Genomic DNA, 22,325 nt, shown 5'->3' with positions numbered 1-22,325 from the left:
CCCTATGAGATGAGAGGGTATTCTTTATGCAGGCCAGAGACACAGTGAAATTAAGATCAAAGGTAATGACTAATTTGGGCACCTGGTATGAAACTCATGGAAGTTCATTTTCACAGTGCTTAATACACACTCTTTCATATATGTTCAAAGCCAAGTTAGTAATGCTGCAAGTGCTCAACATCCTGCAAACCAAACCCCAAGGATTCACTCAGAAAACAAGAAACACACAGTGTCAATCCCTAAAGTTTTTCTTAACTGACTCCTCTAACATCACGTAGGAACACTGTGACAAAGAAATCCAGCTCTACAATATAAATTAACCATATGGACATCTTTTCTCTTCTGTATCCTGTTTTGTCCAGTCAACAACTCAGGAATTAATCTGTTACCTTCCTTACAAGCATTTCTATAAATCTTTACATCACCTGGGAGTTTCCACTTTTTTTTATTAAAAAGTAGAGGTTTTTGGTTTCAGCAAAATCAACAGCTAAGAAACCGATAGCTGCAGTAGATTATTGTGCCCCCATATAATTCAAAACTAAAAGGAGATGGAAGATTTTCTGGGTTTACAGACATTTTCTTATATAGCAGAGAATATTGAGATTCAGAAACACAAGGATCAGTTTTAAGTTTTTGTAGGGACATACTGTTTCGCTTCGTCCAAGTTTGAAGTTTCTCATGGTCATTTTTCATCTCAGTTGCATCAGAAGCGGCATGAACTAAAGGACTTAGTTAAAGCAGTCAAATTATCACAGCTTGGGAAGGTAGCTCTTGTCAACTGAAGGGTCTTAAGTTAAAAAATTTTACTTCTCAACCAGCCCGTGCAAAGACAAACATAGAGAGATTTGTAACAGCTCAGCTGATAAGACGCTACACTCAAAAGCTGTAGCACATTAATGGCTTTAAATATATATATGCATGACGTGTAAGAAAGAAGTCATATGAATCGATGCTAGTCATATTCGAAGGAACTTGGTAATCTGAATTGACAGAAGTTTAAATACTACATATTCTTGCTGTTAGTCCCTCTTGCTGTTACATTCAAGACAACCTTAACCTATGCATATGCTTAGCCCTGAAGCACGTAATGAACCAGCTTCACATTCCTGTTGCCCTAGACCTTCTATTGTCAGAAACAGGTTTTCTCTACTGTTGGGAATGATGACCCCCAACTCATCCAAGTAGCTTGCTTTTGCAGTCACAGGGCCAAAGATAGCACAAATTGAATGATGTATTAGAAAAGGAATTTTGGTATTATAGGAACTAAACCTTAAATTTGTTGGCCCATTATAATTCTCCTTTCCCCAGCCTGTCAAACAAAGAAATCAGGTTGGCCTGAAGGGTGGAGGGTTACGGAGAACAGTACCAAAAGTGCTTAGGTAGCTCAATATTTCCAGCACCATGTTCTTTGACATATGTGAATTCAAGTATGCCTTCTGCTTTGATACACAGTACAGGTTTGTTGGCTTTTGGTTGAGGTGATCTGCAAAATTCAGTTGCAGTGTTGCCACGTATGACTAATACAGTCATTGCGCCCACTAAACATTTAGATTGCTTGGTGATGAACTCCAGCTCCTTACAGACTTCTTCTGAGCTCTTGCATGCAGAAAGATGAGTAAGAAAATTAAGCAACTGAGAACACATCTCTTTGCCAAGAAGATAACGCTACTCAAAGGAACAGCTGGGAGGTTCCAGCAGGATGGCGTTACTGCAGGAATGAAGAGCACCAGGCCCTCCCACTTACCCTTTTTGGGCTGAAAGGAGGGCAAATCTATCCTGTCATAACTGTTGCCTGCCAGAAGAACTGTCACAATAACACTGCAGACTCCAACAGAAACAAGCATTCAAGAAAGCTGACAGCAACAATTAAATGGGGAAAAGAAGCAAAGCAAGCAATATGTAATTTTATTGTTTTAGTCATTCTGGTTTATTTGGTCCTTACTGTTTCTCTCTACCTTCTCCCCTAACTTTCTACTTCTAAGATATGTTGGTTTTCCTTTAATTTGATCTTTTGTGAAAGGTTATCCAGACATAATGCTTCACCATGTCAAAAAAAAAACAACCAAAAAACAAAAAACACCACCAAAAAAAACCAAAGGAAAAAGAGCTGGCTTTGCATACTTTGAAGAAGCTGATGATTCTGACAGCTTGCTTGATCTGCAGTAGAAGTGCTCCTTCTAGTCGCAGGGTTTTTTCCAGGGACAGATACTCACAAACAAAGTTGTGTTATACTACGCTATTATTCAGTACACTTTGGTAAACAAAATGCAGATATTGTTAACCACGACAACAAATTCAGTTCTTTAAGGACCATACCATTTATAAAAAGACATTCAGAGCTACCATTTAATCTGGAATACTCTCAATATATTTAGCCATTTAAATTGCTGGAATAATGCCCAGATGGAAAGTGGCAAGATATTTAAAGATTGATTCCATTTTCTAAGTATGCCATGAATATAAAAGTTCTTCCACTTAATCTAATACACTTTTTCAGCCTATTAGTTTTTGATTGATAGAATGTTTTAAAATAAAAAAGTAGCAGTTGGCAGACACAGTAGAAATCAAAGACACTGGGAGTACAGAGACTAAATAGAAGTATATAATGATTTCATAAAGGATATATTTTAATTTCCTAAAAGTGGTGATACTCTACATTTATTATATTCCAAACTTTTGATTGTGTAGAACTTGATTTTTAAGTAATAGATTTTCAATAAATTACCAATCTTATTTTTTTTTTCCAATGGGACACTGACCTCTGTATAACAATGAAGGAAAATCTGGGGAAACAAAGTTAGGCATCAGATTTTCAAATGGAGAGGTCAGAACTTCATAGTTTGCTTTTATGTTCAGGGTGTATAGTTTCTATGTTGTATTGAAATGGATCATTTTTAATTATCTGCATGATATTGAAGCATTAACCCAAATAACACTAGAGGAACAAGGAGAATTAGAGAAAGAGTCCTATTTCTTGTATAACTAGCTGATTAAAGAGCAGTTAATCAGCTATTCCTTTTATTCTTCAGCCAAATTCAAGAAGATGCTAGGATTGGTTTTGCTAACAGTTTAAACTGATTGAAGAATAGGGTGAGCATTGATAAGCAGGATCAATGATTTCAATGGAAAAATAATATTTCATTATGCAGAGTCCAGAGTGGCATCCCTGGAAAGGTTCATCAGCTCGATGGTTCCTCATGCTTTTTATATTAAAAAACCCCACACATTCACTATGATTAATCAAGAACTAAATGGTTAATAAAAAGGGACTCTTCAAAGCTGTTAATTAGAGTTAGTTTAAAACTATGCACTGTCTCTTTGGAAGGTTATGCAAATTGCTTGGTCCTAACACTGGTCAGTAGGAAAAGAAAGAGAATCAAAATGCAAAGAAAAAGCTTTGGAGTTCAATATGTTCTTCTGCAAATGTAGAGCTTTTAGTCAGCAATCTGCCATGAGTTAACGCTTCATCTTCCAATATCATGTCCCTCCTAGTAACTACAATGCCAGGATTACAAAGGTGGCAATTGCAGGAGATCATAAAAATCCATTCTGACATGAAGGAAACAAACTTCCAAGAGAAAAAGAGAAACATACATTGTTGTGTAATGTTCACATAGCCAGGGAAGCATAAAGCAGTACCTCCATAAAGTGTTACACTCACATTTTTCTCAGCCATGTTTCTCAGGGGTGAACTCTGGAGGATATTTAATCCTTCAAATGTCAAACCCTGAGGAAATCTAATTCCCATGAAATATCCTTTTCCTTACAAGCGTGTTCACTCTAAGGAGAACTGACTCCATAATCTGCACTTTGCCACTTGCTATCTTTGTATTAAGCATCTTTAAAAACTTAGTTATGAATAATACTTGCTTTTATAGGCACTAGTAACTGTTTCAAGGGCTCTGAAGAGGCATGTATGAATTCTCCCCAAATTGTAAATTAGTGGTTGCTGCAAGATTTGTGCAATTTTATTTTTAAATTTGGAAATATTTAAAAACCTTGTATGTACAGAGTAAAGCAGCCCAGTCTTTTGTCATGACAGTGGCCTCTAAGTATTAATTTAAAAATTTTAAGAAGTATTAAAAGCTTCAGAAGATATATGTTCATAGGTTTTTTCCTAAGAGAAATATAGGAGAGTGGTTATTAAACTTTCCTGAGCCAAAAATGGTGCTACATAATTTTATACATACTTACAAAAGTGTGTCAGAGCGTTGCATTTTCATTAGCTATATCCATTGTTCAATTTAGCAAGTCTGTACACAAATTCACAGTAAAAGCCCTTTTGAAAACATTAATCACTCTGGAATGACTCTAAGTTGTGAGAATTAATGTTTTTCCAATTCCCCTTTTAATGACCTGAAAGACAACAAACATTCCTGCATAATACACTTTCCTGTTAATTTGTACCATTAACTATTACTGCTACCCTGAAGAGAGTATTAGAAGCCTTATTGAGATTAGATGACTCTGTGCTACAAGTTTAAAAGAAAATTATATTTGCCAGGGAGAGCCTCTAATTTCATTGCCATGATTTGTCTTTCAGAGTTAGCATTTGGTAAGAAGGGAACAAACTATAAGGTTCCCTTTTTTGCCGCATCTCTTAATACAAACTCCTTTGTCCGAGATTACAATGGATGAATAGGCTTTGGTGAAAAGCAAAACAAAAAATACTAAAAATAGACTATTATCCCTTAGCTTTTTTCTTTTTCTTTCCACCATGTTTTATTAACGTTTTCTAAACAATCTCTTCATACCTAGTAAATATGCACAACTACATCTCTATTCTAATATGGAGAATTATTTAGCTAAGCATAGAGTCCTATATTGGTTTTATGGAAGAGATCTGAAATATAGCTCATTACTTGCAATACCTTTACAAATAAGTGGAATAAATCCACATTTTCATCCAGTTCAGTGACTTGCAAAGTTATGCATATACAATGTATGCAGTATTCGTTCAGAAGGTGAAGTTTTTGTAACATAAAATGGAACATTTGCACAGTGAGCCAGGCAGTATAAGGCACCACAAAACCTCTACCTTATTAGAGCTGAGTAAGAAAACAGTGCTAATTCACAGTTCATTGTAATTAAATACCTAAAGCAATACTGAACAATGTAATTTCCTCTGAAAAAAAGTTATTAAAAACCAGCAAGCGAACAAGTTTTTAATCTTGTAACTTTTCCTGATTTTAATAGCTAGCTTACTTAATATTAACATTTACACCATGAGCTTCATCATCAAATTGTAAAACGTTTTCATAAATATTTCAAATAGATGAAACTGGCTAAACATTTCTCATTTTTGAAATCCCAAGTAAAATTCTGTTCTTGTACTTTTTACAAAATAAAGGTTTCTGTATTGCCTAAAAACCATGAAAGGTTCCATTTTTAGATTTTAAATTCTTTGTCTTCAGAACACAAAATCTCAGATATGTTAATCTCTTCAGTGGTTAATACATGCAGTAACAGGCTACCAAGCCTGTTTACTGCGCACTCAGGGAAGATTTCATAGGGTATGATCTATTTACATATTGACCACCTAGAATGGAAAGGAGAAGGGGGTCTAGCAAGGGACATGGTCCTTGGTCTCTCTCTTTCTCCCACCTCTCCTTGCCTTCCTCCATCTCCCTCTCTCTCCTCTCTTCTTCTTCTCTTAGAGGCTTTCAGCCTCAAAATAGCAAAGTCATGGGAAATGCAGCTCTACAGGCACATAGGACAATTTTTTCCTAAAGCACATATGAAGTCCTCTCATGATGTAATTTTGTAATTTCAACAGAAACCCAACATTGCTCAAAGCATCTGTGAGAAAACCGTGGGAAAAGAAAATCCTCGGAAAACTACATGAAGTAGTTTGACATGACATGACATGAAGTAAGAAACAACACATCTGACAGGCCATAACAATTCAGTTACTGGAGAAGTTAAAATCTGAACTGTGTATCAGCAAACCTTTGAGAGAGGACTGTTAGTGACGACCAGCTACTGGGCCAAGGGAATGAAGTGGATATCTCTTATTTATTGTTGTTTTCTGTCATTTTATCTATGCCATTTATTCCATATTCTCCTCGTAGGAAAAGGTGACTAGGACCAGACAAATTTCAGCAACTATCGTCCCATGCACAAGCAACCAAAAAGAAGATGCTTTTGCTTCAGTAATAAAATTACAAAACAACCCTTTTCCTAATTAGTTGTCATGATAGTTTCTAATGAAGGCAATTGAGGGCTTTGATATTGGATTACAAATCCTGCTGTCACCACTGCCTACCTTTCGGGTTGCCTTTGCCCCATTGCTTCTTGTCTCAATGGAAAAGGGGTACAAACAGGCACACAAAAACACAGAGAGACACACAGAGAGACACTGGAAGAATTTCAGTCCAAAGGATCCCTGTTCAATATTAATAAAGCTTCTTGTTAATTTTGAACAACCGGAAAAAAAATTTCTTTTCATGGTCTGAGATGTGACTGGATTCAAAGTAACGCTCAACATATTTGCATTGGAGAAGAAAAGGCAAATGGACCACAAGGGACAAACTATTCTCCTATTCACAAGAAGTCCATATTTTAAAAAAACAGCATTGACAATCTCCAGCAGGAATATTTTGAATTATCCAAGGCCTGAGAGTATATGAAGTACCCTGGGGAAAGCAGAACATTTTAACTAGTTCTCAAATAACTTGGGTTATTTTTCCCTTAAATATTTTGTCAAATATACTATTTGACAGGGAAAAATACATGTGTTGATTGACAGCTTGTAATTATTCCTAAATTATTCATATCTCAACTCATAAATACGTGGTTTGAGGAAATGCAAACAGTTTTAAAAAGTTTATAAATAAATGGTTGATAATCTGTAATATTTTTAGCAGTATGCAATGCAGAGTCAGCAGTAAAATTCATTCAAATTTATCTTTCTGACAGACAAGTTGTCCTCTTAGAGTCTTTCATTTGCATTTCATAAAATCTGCAGCAGAATGTATATTAGTGGCATGGAACCATCACAAAAGACTCATAACTGCCCTGCATTAACAGAGTAGGTTGCCAGTTTAGTGAGGAGATACTTCAGGGCTGCTCATTTTTGGAAGCAAAATCTTTGCACCCCTCCAGTTTTTCAACACACGCTTTAAATTCATGCCTAGAGCTTATCGCAGTGTCAAGCTCTCACTGATGTATACCTGGCAATAGTCATAGTATGTTCCTCTAGCCTGGTACGACAGATCTGCTCTCTGAAACTACGGTGTGAGGGAATTGGTCAAACTACTGAGCCTCGAGCATTGACTAAAATAGTGTCTTCAGTGTGGAATTGCTTCCCGTTGACAACTATGTTATTCCATTTACTTTTCTTTAGTACAATAAGGCTCTTTTTTTATTTATTCTCTTGTTCTCCCTTTGCAGCAATCACTACTGCATTAAATTCATGCTGTTTAAATGCTGCATAGAAAAAGGCTGAGTGTTTCCTGTATCTATGTTATAATATTCTTCTTATTCCTATGGGGGATGTTGTAGCAGGAAGAGCAAGAAGACATCACCAGTGCTAGGGCATTCTAAGATTTTTTCACAAGAGTGAAGACTATTTATTCTGAAAATAGAGTTAAATCATCTGAACATTGCAGTAAATCAAGTATTTATTTGCCTGCTCCAAATTCATAAATGGAAATTGTCTCTGAAAGTATAATTAATTCTATAAAGTAAAAACAACATGTTGACAAAGTCAGTTTCAAAATCATACAAATAAACTAAAATATGAAAATCAAATTGTATAGCAGAAATAATGTTTTAAAATAAAGATTAATTATGCATTACTTTACAGTATTTCCAGGTAAAAATTATTGTAATGGCAGTGAATTACCAAACAATTCAGTATTTATAGTTCTCATTAATTTTTAAAAATACCAACAGGAACATTTCCATTGCTTTTTAAGTACTAAACTCCAAACTTTAACTGCCTAATGACTATTTTTATACCATTTTACCAGTAAGGTAGCTTAAGACAACCAATGGGGAATATGATTTGCACAAAAAAAAAATACCTAAGTGGGAAGGAGTGACCACAATACCATTTGTAAACCACCTTCATCCTGCTGACAGAAAACAGTAGGTATTGACCAAGTATCTTGGTAGCCAGGTGCTCTGGAGCTACCACAGCAGTGTCATGGCTAATAGGAGGAAGGTTAAATTACAGCAGACCTCTTGCTGACTTAACTTATTCCAGAGAATGGATGAGCATCTCCATGGCCATGCCTAGAGGGTTTTAGAAATGCCCCCCGCTCGTTTACATGCATGAAAGCTTACCTAGCTGTGGCTCAGGAACTCAGTAGGATACGCCGTATACAACCTGTGTTACAGACGTCAGTAGGCTCCAGCACTGAAGCCAAGAAAACCTACTTGGCCAGTGGATCACTTTGGACAAGAGAACAGTGCTGAAGAAAGTACCTCAGGATGTTAGTCTTCTTGATCCTGATAAATATTCAAAGGTTCTTGTAAAGGTATCCTTATGGAAATGTGCTTTCTATCATTTGGTACTAGATAAAGCAAAATCAATAGCTTCATTTTGAGCTAAAACTGTGTCAAATTCTGATTTTGTCTCTGTTGGAGTAACCCAGAGTAACTTAACTGAGCCTCATTTTGCAGTGATTCATAGATCTGCTGATTCACTTTACCAAGACAAAATAAATCTTCAGTTCTTTCATTACTTATTGACTGTTTTAAGACCCTTTCCAGAGGGGCAAATAATTAGCCAGTTTAAAGGTACTGAAGAATCAGACCTATTAACTTCAGGTTAAAGCAACTTCAAGTCACTTTGGATTCCCACACCATTTCCAGAAAGCTGATTCCTTAGCCCACTGAGATTGCTAATAAATCATCCAGTGAAAAAAAATTCTAAAATTCCCATGAACAAAAGGATGAATGTTTTGAAAGGGTTACAGGAAATTAATTTTGGCTTCATTAGCTCTGGTAACAATACAAAAATAAATGAAAGTGCAGGGAATTACATGTACAAACTGATACAGTAATCAGAAATCAAACATGTACGGTGATTAAAACAGCCATTTGTTGGAAATATTACCCTAAAGCTTTAAAAATGAATGGCCAAGAATAGCTAAATGATTATGCTTAGATGAAAAGTCATATCGAACACTTGTTTACTTGGATAATACAGGGCTAAGGGCAGTTTAAAACCAGAGGCAGAGGTAGGTTGCATCTAACGAGCTCACTGGTTCTAAATGCTGAAACTAAGCTACTAGAGCATATCCTTTGAAGTAAATGTGTAAATAATAAATCACTCAGGATATGGTGACTTAGGTCTTCATGACAAAACAACCTCATGCATTTTTTTCATTCTGTTTGACACAAATTTAGTATACTGAGGACCTGGAGAAGGGTGGGTGTGTGTGTGTGATGAAAAATGCTGCCAAAACACAAAAGGGTTGTCTGGGGCATTTTTTTGTTTTGTTTTTACATAATACTGCAAAGTACAAATATAATGGTAAAAAAAGGGATCACTGCTGAATCAAATCCTTAACTACGTGTATGTTCTTGAGGAAAATAACATGAAGCAGATTAACCATCACTTCAGGATGGTTGCATTTCAGTTTATTATTCATAAAAGAGTTAAACTTCCAATTGGTGAGCTATTTCACAGCCAACTTCCAATTTAAAATGAAGCATTTCTTTCAGTATTTATTAATAAATACAGTACATATCATCATGGTGTATGAAAGTGACAGGATGTTACCTTTCTCCATTTCCTCAAAGGCAAAGGGATTGACCACGTAATTTTCATGTAAATATACTCTGACAGTGATCAAAGGAGGTTTTACTTATCAAAACAGATTTTTGGGTTGGGCCCCGATAAGTTGATGCATTTAATTGCTGGGATTTTACATTTATTCATTTATCTTCTGATTGAAGGTTTATTTTTTTCTGCAGACCTTTTCTGCAGATGATGTATTCTGATGTGCTACAAAATGAAGGCTCATTCAGTACCATTATTTATATCACATTATGATAAAGCACATTCAATCAAAGCTGTACCATTTTTAATCTCTTTACACAATAGATCGAAGACAGCAGAGACTTTTTGTACCTGTAACTTGACTGATGCTAAATTCAGTAATACCAGTGTATCAAAAATTCAGAATTCATGGAAAGACAACAATTTCTCCTACACTAAAAATTTCAGTAGGAAAGGTACCTTTAGAGCTCAAACTTTTCCAGGCAAAAATTCGCTTTATCAAGCAGCAATTTCTAAGCAATTTCTTGCAGTTTGCAGGCTTCTGATGATACTGTTGCAAATCTTCATTCCCTTCATGTGTTTTCTTCTCAGAGGCTAACATTTCCATCCTAAACAAAAACTTAACCTTTAGTTTTCCTGAAGCATATATACACAACTTAAATCCATAGGCTGGGGTAAGGGAGATGGGGGGAGAAGGGAGGAGACAGACTGGGGATAAAGGGAAAAGCTTTAGGATCTTATTAACCATTATTCTTAGCTCATAAACTCTTAGTATTAATTAACTTAGATCGAATTATTGTATTCATATTCTTTTGTTTTGAATTATTTATCTGGAACATTAATGTATTTGTAAAAAATACAGATGGGGAAAAATCACATTTTATCTACTATTTAAAAAAATTGATTTTACTTAAATGATATAAATTATAGGATATTTTTACATGGTAAATAACTATTTACCTCTTACCTTAGTCAGTTGTTTAGGTATAGGAAATAATGTAATCCTCTATGCATGAACCTATTATCCTTCCTATCTTAGCTTGCCTTACATCAGTGTCATAGAGGAGAGCTGCATTCCTCTAGCTGTTATTGAAAGACAGCTGCTTTACCCAGAAAAGATGAATAGTTGGGATTCTGTGCTGCCTTAATACCACTGTCACTCAAATGCAGAAAAGCAGCTGAACCACTTAAAGCCAGTTGTACACTTGGGGACCATTTCTCTACACTACCTTCTGAATCACACAGGCAGACCAATAAATTTCTATATGACATTATTTTTCTTGATAGACTGCCACTTCGAAGGAGCCAGGGGCCAGCAGCAACAACCAGCGCTGGCTAGGACCTAACCAAAGCCCTACTCCAGTGCCATAAACCCAAGAAAAGGCACCTACCCAGTACTCCAGGAATTTTATGCTACTCCAAGGTCACACAGGAGTCCTAAACAGCATTCCCGTTTGCTTTTCAGCAGGCTCCAGCCTGAGATGCCGAGGAGATGAGTGCTGCCGAGGACAGAACCAAATGGCACGCCGCAGCAGCCCTCTGACAGCCGGCCACAGGCTGCACCAGGGGAGCTACTCTAATTACAGGCAGTAACTGCGCCCAGACAGCAGAAGGACAACAAAGTGGCCCCGATTTTACTCCCCTCCTTTTCCCTCACACTGTGCTGCCATCCTCAATCTGAATCTAACATTAAACACAATTTAAGTTCTAAAGACAAAAGTCAGGAAAGAGTCAAAGAAAAAAAAATAATTGGTATTGGTCACAGTACAGAGCAGACTTTGAGAAACAAGGCTGACTTCTTAATTGTAAACTTACTGCTTCCTTAAGAAAGCAAGCGTGATGTAACACATAGCCTTACTGTGTGTATTTGCATCAGCAGTTTCTATTGATTATGCAAAACAATCAAGGAACAAGTTTTCATTTCCTGAAATTTATTTTTTAAAAGACACTAGAACTCCAAGGGTTTTTAATCAGTCAGCTTTCCACCTAACTGAATTAATGCCCATTATATAAAATTGCATGTTTCATGTATGTGAAATGTCCTGTGTACATTTGAACTGTGGTTTAACTCTTTTGCTTTGCACAAAATGTCACATACCAAACCCCGTACCTAACTGTAACAAATGGAGACATCTCAGGTCTATCAGCACAGGCTAGGATGGAGTTTTTTAAGCATACTAATTCCACCTCTGCAAACAGCCTATCAATCAGCAGTGAATTCTGTCCGTAATGGCAGTGAAGCATAGGTCATAATAACCAATTTTTAGGCAGCCAAAGTAAAGGGGAGCACTTTCATTCAGATTCATATCTAGGGATATATTTCAAGCCCATTGCTATTTAGAACTGAACAAGGCTTGAATTTACACTGTTGGAACAGTACTTGCTGGTATCAGGTCCTTTGAGTCCCACGGCATGACAGAGCATTCCAGCCATGGCTGTATTCCCATCACAAGCCACTACCATAGTGAGCTGAATTTCAATCTAGTAACAGAGTTTCTGAAAATTCTGAAACTTCAGCAAAGAAACTTTCTCCAGTTTAAGCATATTTCACAGCTTTCATATTCTTCAAAGATGCCATTCTCAGAATAAATATTAATTTTATATTGGTGCTTTACTGTGCTAAGAAACACATTTTCACCACAAAAAAATTCAGTCTGGATTTCCAAATGACTCCTGGAACAGAATTTTGGGTTGCAACAGCAAAGCACAAATATTAGTTATTGCATAGCAGTAACAGCTATTTTTAAAAGACAATGCTAATGCTCAGAGATATTTCTACATTCTGTCTTCAAGTGAAACTAATGTACTCTAGAACCTAGAGTTCATCCCTCTGAAAACTGGAGGTTCACTTCTGATCAGGGTCTGTGCAGAGCATCCACAGAAAGTCACCCATCTCTGGTGGAACACATCTGTATCATCCCTGGCCAGTGCAAAGAGAAAGCCAACACTATGCCCAGCAGCACGAGAATGTAGCACCGTGTAGCATAGCTCCAAACAGCCAAAATTTGAGTGTGTTGTTGAAATAATTTAAGTTCAAGTCCTCTTGATATAAGCCTTCAGAGAAGCTGCCTGCCCATGAAAAGGTCAACTACAAAATCCTTGATCCTCCAGCTTAAATGCTAGTGCTCACCACATACTCCATCATGCTCCTCAGAGTGCCCATTCAGAGCTGCCTCATCGCAGAGATTCATTAATCCAAAGGTAGCACGAATGGGGAAGCAGGCCTAGGAGCTGAAGCAAGCAACTGGGAAAATTATGTCATGATGGGATAGCAAAAAGGAGTGCATACTGTCTAGACCTGGAGCAACTGCTCATGTGCAATGGGGGGTGGGGGGGGTGGGGTGCTGGATATGCCCTCACATTAACATTCAAATAAGGACTTCAGGAGGGACAAGAATAAAGAGGAGCTTTGCCAGAGATGAGATGTATGAAAGCACAAATTCAATTACACTACTCCAGAGGATATGGAGAGGTAGAACCCTTGCTGAAATCTTTAGGGTTTTCTTACGTACAGCTGAAAACTGTCTTATTTGCCATGATATGAAAAGCTTCTCTTGAGATTTAACTCTAGAAGGAAGTATTTTTTTCTAAAAATGGTTCAGAAGATGTCAAGGGGTTCCGATTACACCATATCTGTTTCCCTACTTCAAACCTTAATCAACTCCATAGCAATTTTCTTCTATAATAAAAGTATACATGAATCAGATGTTCTTTGCAGCACTAATCATTATGCTAGAATTTTGCAGTGAGTTTAAAATAAACTCATGCTGCAGAATAGTAAAATTCAAGGCACCACTGATTTTTTCCAAACAAATGATACTGCACCTTATTATATCCATAGTACTTAATTTATAAAAGGAACTGGCATCACTATTCTGAAGCAATACATTTGATTTACCTCCTTCGCTGCAAATCATGTGCTCTAGCTTTGAGAAAAGTAAATGGATTGGTAGCGAATTCCACATTTATAGGTGCAAGGACTGTAAAAATTCATTACACGAGATACTAGAGAAAACCTGGTCACGTTGTAAGTAACATGAGAAAATTATCACGTGTGGAAAGGATTTCAATCCATGCTGCACAGGTTCCTTCCTTTCCCTTAATACACTGAAATAATGAAAAATTTAGACAAAATTTAAAAGGGAGCCAAAGAGCACTCTGTGAGTACATTAACTGCGGGTGATCAGTGGGAGGCTGAACCCTTCAGCATGTTCAAATGAAATCAGTACAGTTGTTCAGGGAGCACCTGTGTAGGACTGGTACCTAGAAGTTACTCAGCCTGCAACTCAGTTACTGCAACCTCAGGATCTGGGGATATGGAGATCCACCAACTGGGAGCGAGTAGTGAAACAGGTCAGAAAGAAAATAAGCAGAGCTGTGTACTAGTGGGAGTATCAACAAGACAGATGTAGAGAAATGATCTGTAAAAATCCCTGGAATGCCTCTGGTCTGAGCCCTAACCTGTTACTGTGGAAGTAACAGGGAATCTGCAGACATCTTGACCAAATGCCTCAGGTCAGGGAAGACAAGCTTTTTACTGCAGCAGTAACCATGCAGGAGGTGGGGACCGCCTAAAGAAAGCAGGTTTTCCCTACTTCATGTTACCAGATTTCACCTCTAATCAGTTACACCCAAAAATAAAGCTGGGGTTTTGTATAAAAAGTTGATAATCATTTCCTGATGGTTAAATAACTGTTTTTATGAGTGATCTAAATCATGTCAGTTAAAAACTCCAGAGAGTCACCAGCTGATGAATCATACAAGGGCTACATGATGCCACACAGAAAATGTGAGCAATATTTACTGGAGCTACAAAGGAATGTCTTTCAACTGGGTTGAACATGGCTTCAATAACAGCGTATATGCAAACTGTCTCAATATTGCTTAATCAGATTGGAACTTTGGAAATATGGAACTGAATTTTGGGTGGGCTTATTGAAAACCATATAATTCTTCACTTGATAATGAAATAGCAGTTGGAAAGACCAGGGACCTCATTACAGAGTGAGAAATGTCTCAGGGATATTCCAAATGAAACAGTCAAAACGGGCATGGCATCTACACAGGTTTTTTGGGGGAATCTTTACAGAACTGATCAGTTGCATTAATCAATTACTCTAGCACAACTGTTTCAAGAACATTCACTGATGACTATGTGGCCTCGTAAGGGTTTTGAAGAAAGAAACTCTTTAACGTCAGAGATGAAGCTAGGCTAAACCAGTGATGTCTGCTGTAAACTTTAGGCTGCTAGAGGTTGAAGCTGTAAATTAAGAAATGACTACTGAAAAATAGGGCAAGCTTACGGAATCCAGTCCTGGATGAATGTGTGGGTGACTGCTGACATATTAAGTAATATTACAATGAGATGCTTCAAAGAAAAAGCAGAGTTTGGGTTGTTTGGTTGTTGGGTTTTTTTGTTTGTTTTTCTCAGCAGTGATTTTTAATAGCATTTTATGATATCTAGTTTTGGAAGAGGAAAGAAAGGATTTGTGAGTGGAAAGGAAAATTTTATTCTCTTTCTGTAAAGTAAAAGATGGAACAGAAAATGATTGGAAGCAAAAATATATCAGCTATTTATTTACTCTCATTGTACAGTGCTCTCTAAGATTTTGCTGGTGCATTAACCTGAGCTCTGTTAACACTTTTTTATCCTTTTCAACATTTGCTAGTCTATTTATAGGCCAAAAAAAAGGCTATTGGATAAATACCAGGAATCAAAAGCTTCCTGTACACTTCAATATCAATTAAAATTTTGGGTTCTGCTTTTGCCAAAAGAAAACAAAGAAGTAAATGGTAATGTAACTTGAACTTAGTGAAGAGTTGAGCGGTGCCATTCTCTCTGAAATGTTTGTGGGAAGGATTTGAAAATATCCCACTAATACAGGGTGAACTGCTGTCTTTGGTTTTTCTCACCTCAAAAAGGCCATCCTCCTTGATGTATAAAATGTCTATAGATCTTGCCTGTTCACGCATGGTGAATCTCTACGTTGTAAATGAGGATAAAATAAAAGATATAGGAATAGTGGGGCAGAACTGCCCTGGAATTCTTCTGTACCCTTTGGTGGGACAGTGCAGGTTAATAATTGATTTCAGGTTGTAATCAGGTTGCCTGGATTAGAAGGAGAACGTCTGTGTTCACACATGCCATGTCACAGTGCTTGTGGGCAGTGCAGGTGACAGGAACACATTTTGACATCTTCAACATTTATTTGACTGCAGCAAGAACAATGAGCAACATAAGTGAGAGCAAGTATTTGTGGGTGGGAATTTCAGAGAGCTCCTCCACTGTGCCAGAGAAATTTCACGTTGTAATGAGCCCTCTTGGGGTTATAGGTATACTGGGATGAGCTCTCACTGGATGATTCAGTAGCTGAACTAAACTGGGAGGAAGGGTTTACCTTCCTGTCAGATTACAGTGATAAGAGAGATGGCAGTGACTCTGATACGAGCAGAAAGGATTTTGAAGTTAATCCATTGTTAATGGTAATCAAAAATTCTTGCTTGGTCTTAGCATTTTTCTGGGGTGCATATATTTTCTACCCCAATTGTTAAAGAGGCAGGGGTTTTTAGATGTTCGGTGGTAATAAATATTTCTCAGCAAAGAGAAATACAGTCTATTTACTGGTATAAAAATAAAAATTTTATGGCTCTCAAAAAGCTTTCTTGCCAGTATGTCAAAGGCTTAATTGTTACATAATTTATTACAGGTACAGAGTAACCTTTCATTTTCCAAAATCATAGCACAAATGGAGAAACTAAGGGGGGGAAGGATATGCAAGCCCTATTAACTTTTTAGTTATTCCCAACAGGGTTTTTTTCCATAGGTAACTTTACATTAGTGAATTTGAACAGTCTACTGCTGTGAAAGGCACCACATCAGTGATCCTTAGAAAATTTTTTTTCAAAAACTATTCAGTAGTATCAGCCAGCTGAGAAGACTGCCTTGGTTGGGTACTTCTAAACTGAAGAGGTCCTTCCTCTGCCATTGAGATGGACACTGGCAGAGGGAGGTCAGAGGGATGGCTTGAGCAAGACGAACATGCAAAGACTATATACTAAGTTGATCCATTTTATTTGTGAGAAAGGTATGTTCAGATACTAAGAAAGGGCAGCAACATACCTGGAAGTGTCATCAATGCAATAGCTCTTGAAGAATTAATGACTGTATTGGACTCTAACTTCCTAATATATGACATAAAATAATTTTTATTTTTTGTCACAGGAAGAATATATTGAAGTCTTACATAGAAGCATACAATGGTTTGGGTTGAAAGGGATCTTCAAGATCATCTAGTTCCAAGCCCCTGCCATGGGCAGAGATATCTCTCCATAAAAATAGGTACTATTTCTTACATTTGTATATCATCATGTTTTTACAAGTAAAAGACCTATTTTAGAAGTCTGAAAACTCAAACATGAGATTAATTATGGCAGCATTGTATACAAATTATGGTATGGGTTTGTGTATAATTTGTTAGAAACCTTGATCGATCAGGTTGCTACTTTAGAATTAACAGAATGTGAGACTGGCCCTGAATAGTGTGTGAAATCATGTTATCTGTATCAAAAGTAATATCATGAGCGTATGACATTGGGGAGGTTGAATAAAAAGTAGAGGAAACAAATATAAGTAGATTATTTGATTATGTTCTGTAAACATATGGACATGCCAACAAATTCTGAAGAGAAAGTGCAGCTAGAATTTGCTGATGGAAATTATCTGTTCTTGGTTTAAGTCATTATTTTTACAGGTTTTTACAAGTCATCTTACTTATCAATAGCAGTATTAATTACATTCTGTAATTTATAGTCATCAGAAAGTTGTAGGCAACATTCTGTATAATAAAAGTGCTTGTGTTTGCTGCAAAACAGTGAGAGGTATTAATTTTTAAAGTAGTCTTCTGTTTATTACATGGATTGGATATAATAGCTCCCTGCCAGACTTTGACTTCTCTTACGGGTCCAACATCTGTTGTGCTCAAAACTGTTAACATAAACAGCAGAAGACTCCCAGTTAACTCTCAACTATCAGAGCTCCATTTCAGATGATAATCACTACTTTCGATAGTGCTACATTTTGCTTTTGCTCAGGCTCCTAATTAGCTCATTATTTGTCAAAATATCCCTAGAAACTATCTGGACTTTCCTATTTTAGTGGACCTTTATCATATACAAGTAATTTATAAATAAAGAACCATGAAACAGATCACCCATCCCTATTTTGTGGCGTGGAGCCTCCAAAACGCAACAAGAATTAATTTGGTCAGAACATGTAAACATATTTTTTTCCTCCATACTTATAGATCACTCAGCACAGGACAGAGAAAAGGGGTTCAGCTCTTAAATATCCTTTTAATTTATTTTTTATAATGCCACAGAATTAAGAACATATCCAGTAAACCTCATGGGGACAGTGACTTATTTATGAACATCTAAGTAATCAAATGCATATTGAATTAGGTTGCAAAGCTTTCACAGACAAATTAACTACAAGAGAAACAAAGTATATTATCAGCGCAATTGAAGGTTCCTTTCCTATCTACTGGATGTTACATCTTTCAGCCACTTTTTGGCAGCAGTGAATAACACTTAGTGGTAGCACAGCCCTGGTAACAAGAAAGGTAGAAACCTCCAGCTCCTATCAAAAAAAAAACCCAGCTTATCAGAGAAGGTGCTGCAGATGAGGCAGCACTAACAAACGAAGCCAGCTGAACAATGACAAAACATTTCAATGACCCCCTTTTCTGCCTGCTTGTTTTTACAAACAATTTATTACTAGTATCTGAAATGATTATTTCTAAGGGATGGTCTCCTTCATTCAAGGTATTTTTAGATATAAACAGCTTAGAATAAGAAAATGCTATAATAAATCATCTACAAAATAAGTTCCTACCTGCTACAAAGCAATCATCATTGCTGTCTTTTACTCCCTCATGAACAGGAACAAAATCTCAATTATTTCAGATTCTACAAAGTAATGTTGGTAAATAAAGTCCTTTAAATGGTTAAAATGGAAAAATACAAAAAAAAAAAAAAGCAAGGAAAAGGCAGTGCACCTGAGCAATTAATTGAATAGATGAAATCAGAAGCTTCGAAAAATTGATTTGACCATGAGAAGTGTTTTAGCCATAATATGGTCACGGAAGAAGGAACTTGAGGAGAAACAGGAATGCTGCTGCACAATACACATGGGAAAGGAAGCAAAAAGGTCTCATATTTCATTTTGGTTTCAAATAAGATTGATTATCAACTAGTAGACAGGAAGTTGTTATGATTTCATATTTCAGTAGAACATAACTCATACAGTTCCTCCAAAAGACATAGAAGTCTCATTTACCAGGGATGTACACATTGGTTGTACACTGTACATATGAATCAGTATGAACACATTTGTCACTTGGATCCCTGATGAAGTATCAGCTAAACTCTTTAATGATCTTCCAAATTTTGGAGAAAACAATACAGATTGGATACAAACTTTCATTTTTAGGCTGCCATATAATGCTGCACTAAATAAAATCATTTTGAAAATTATTGTCTCATTAAACTTTATGCTTATTGCCTTATGCTCAGCAAAATAATGATAAACATCTCAAGGACAATAGAATAGGAGATATAAACAATAGAAGTATTTTCAGACAGACTCTAAAGCTGTGTGTTTATCTGGATACATATGAAAAGTGAAAAAAGTTATTAAGCAGATGAAATAATAGTAGATATTTCTGAATTTCAATATAGGCTTTCATATTTTGTCATAAAATCTTACTCTTGTGAAAGTGTTCTCATATAACTTGTGTTTTCCTAGATATAAATGGCCTCAAAGATTGAACAGACGTTGAGAGAATATAAATTCAGAATATAATCAACTGCACTACATTGCAGCCACATAAGCATCGAGGCTTGATTCTGTGATATGCTGAGCACTTCCAGCTCTTACTGTAGATAACAGAAGGATGTAGCCTTCAACATTTTGCAAGATCAGGCTCAGGTGATTATCAAGCACTGATAAATTATCATTTGAATCTATTCTATCTTTTGTGCATGTATTTCTTCCTTAATGGTTTTGACATGAGACTAAAACCTATACCAAGTGGAAATTTACATCATGGTAAGCTGAGACGAACTCAGGAGACAGAAACAATGCTGCCAAGCAAAAAAAGTAATTTATTATTTAAAAAGGTAATAGGAGGAGCCTTTTTGTGCAGCTTTGTAGTGACTGCATTTTACATACGGTATTTAATGACATTACTATTTAGTAAGTTCAAATAATAAGTGGCATGGATTTTGCTGCCTCGTGCAGATTAATTTTTCGAGAACTATTGGATCTGTTAACAGATAGCAAGTTAAAACTGGCTCTTCAGAGACATGTACCATTCTTACGTAGTAGTTTCCTCTATTTCTAGGGCTGTCCAGTAGCGTTTAGTCTTTACAAAATACAACATGCACAGCAGTCAAAAATGGTTGCATCTGCCATTGATATTAAAGGTTCAAGTTGTTTATAAATACCCAGAGGCCAAGCTGATCAATACTTGCAATTTAGGTTCAAGCTGAATCAGCATCTAGTAGGCTGAATGCCTACCACACACACACACACACACCCCCAATCACTTGGGCCACTGATACAAATTAAAATGCTTACTTTACAAAGATTTAGTGTTTGTTGTGAATGTGCCTACCAGCAAATAGCAACAGAAATTTCCTGTTTTGTCACAGAACAGGGAAAGCAGAAGCACTGTACAAGAGCAATACCTTCAGTCTTCCACTGGAACAGCTACATATAACAACAATGTTTTTTTTCCTTCTTCTAAATTCTTGGCCTAATTGGAGAGACTAATAGGGCAGTTAGGAAAACTGATAGTTGTGGTGTCTTTCATGGCTGCAATTTCTAAGAGAAACTGAACAGCAAACACACAAAATGGGTTACCAAACAATTAACAACTGTAGGTTTACCATTAAAAGCGACAGCTTTCCTCAGTAATTAGCACACAGAATATCAGCAACTAAAGAAAAACCCTTTAATAGCCATGTTCTAGCTATTGATTTTCTATAATAGCCTAATGATTCTTATGCAGTACTAAAAGCATGGATGAAAGAGTGCCACAGGAGTTAGTAGCGTCTCATCAATTTATTAATCCCTATCTCAAATTCAAACACATATAAGAATAATTATTTTGAAGCTGAAGTACAAACAATCTTACACACGTAAGTGTACACTGATGCACTTGTATAAGTACACTTACACACTTGCATAGGACTCTGTTTTCATGCTTCTGTCCACCCAAAATTCCCTCTGGAGCATAGTGTAACCGAAGTGTACAGCACAGACTATATGCAGTTCCCAATACTTCCCAGATAACCAGAACAACTTGAAGCCTTTTCTTCCTCAAAATAATCTTGAAATATTAAACCAGAACTTTTCATTATAGAAAGAACTTTATCAGCATGGGCCTTAATCTAGTGATATATTTACATGAGATCATGTCAGGGAAAAGCTGATTATAGTATTACTTGTGGGGAAAAAACAGCTTTTTAAAGTGGTTTACCAGGCTAGCACTATTTAAAAATGAAAGTTTGCAATTTCTGAATATTCAAGGTGTGGGTTTATGTTTGATTATGTACTGTCAACATATGTTAAATGCCTGTCCAGGTAGAGCAGTGACAGGGTATTTACAGCGTTAGTGTGAAATCCTCAAAGGGAATAGTGATACAGGGTACTCAGAAACTACAAAAACAGATTCCATCAACAGCGTACCTTCTTCTAACACTTCACAATGACAGAAGACACTTCGCAAGCTTATAACTATTCCACTGCTACCTTCCAGAAAATCAAAGTTGTCACTTTCTGGTGAAATAGTAAGCTCTCAGAAATCTCCATATTGTGCTCTTACTGCACAAAAGCTGTGCAGGAAAGAGACAGAAAAGCTGTAATTGAGTAGTGTCACACTTTTGCAGTTCAGCAGATTTTACATCATTTGGATGATGTACTTGAGAGAGAAAAAAAAGGCTCATTTTTATATTTATTAAATTAGAGAAAACTCAGTTATTTCACATTGTTAATGAATAAGAATAATTTCTCATTTTCCTCTTTGGGCACATACATACATAAAGAATAATTTTCTTTCAAAGAGTGAGACCGGAGCTAGACTGTGCTAATAAAGGATGGAAAATAAGGTAAAATTTTACGTATTTCTATAGTGTTTATGAAGGCAGGGTAGCTGGAAACTGTTCATCTTTGATGAATGACAATAAACTTTAGATTCAGTAACTGCATCTTTTGAGAGCTGAACAATTAGTTTGCTATGAACCCAAGGAATACGAAAAGATACCAGCAAATTATAACTGTTACCTGTCTTAGACATGGGTATTTTTATGTCCCTTCTCTATCAAGTAATATAAAGAGGTCTGATACAGCACCTTAGCTACATGCTCTGTTGTCACTAGTGTGATCATCTCCATCAGCTTTCATGTTTGTCTTTCAGCTATGTCTCTTTTCATTAAGTTTTACTGTTTCATAGTTAAGAACCTATTAAACATAAATGGTAGGGGTCAGCCATTAATGAGAATACACCTGTGAATGAAGAAGAGACTGCCT

General features: G+C 36.5%; 1 protein-coding gene across 2 annotated transcripts in view; it reads right to left on the bottom strand.

Moving 5' to 3' along the window:
- Window positions 1-22,325, bottom strand: part of KCNIP4 (potassium voltage-gated channel interacting protein 4) — a 430,246-nt gene that overhangs the window by 375,203 nt on the left and 32,718 nt on the right. The window contains exons 1-2 of one of the 2 annotated variants that reach the window (XM_040588329.1): window positions 11,125-11,263; window positions 10,193-10,341 (exon numbers count right to left, since the gene is read on the bottom strand). The exons of the other annotated variant lie outside the window; for it this stretch is intronic. Coding sequence (XP_040444263.1) covers window positions 10,193-10,340 — 148 coding nt within the window. The 5' untranslated portion in view covers window position 10,341; window positions 11,125-11,263. Of the gene's footprint in view, window positions 1-10,192; window positions 10,342-11,124; window positions 11,264-22,325 lie in introns of those variants that run through there. 2 annotated transcript variants of the gene reach the window in all.

The sequence above is a fragment of the Falco naumanni genome, chromosome 1 (genome assembly GCF_017639655.2).
Source record: "Falco naumanni isolate bFalNau1 chromosome 1, bFalNau1.pat, whole genome shotgun sequence".
Taxonomy (NCBI): domain Eukaryota; kingdom Metazoa; phylum Chordata; class Aves; order Falconiformes; family Falconidae; genus Falco; species Falco naumanni.
Note: the sequence above shows the minus strand (reverse complement) of the source record. Positions and strands in the feature narration are given on the sequence as shown.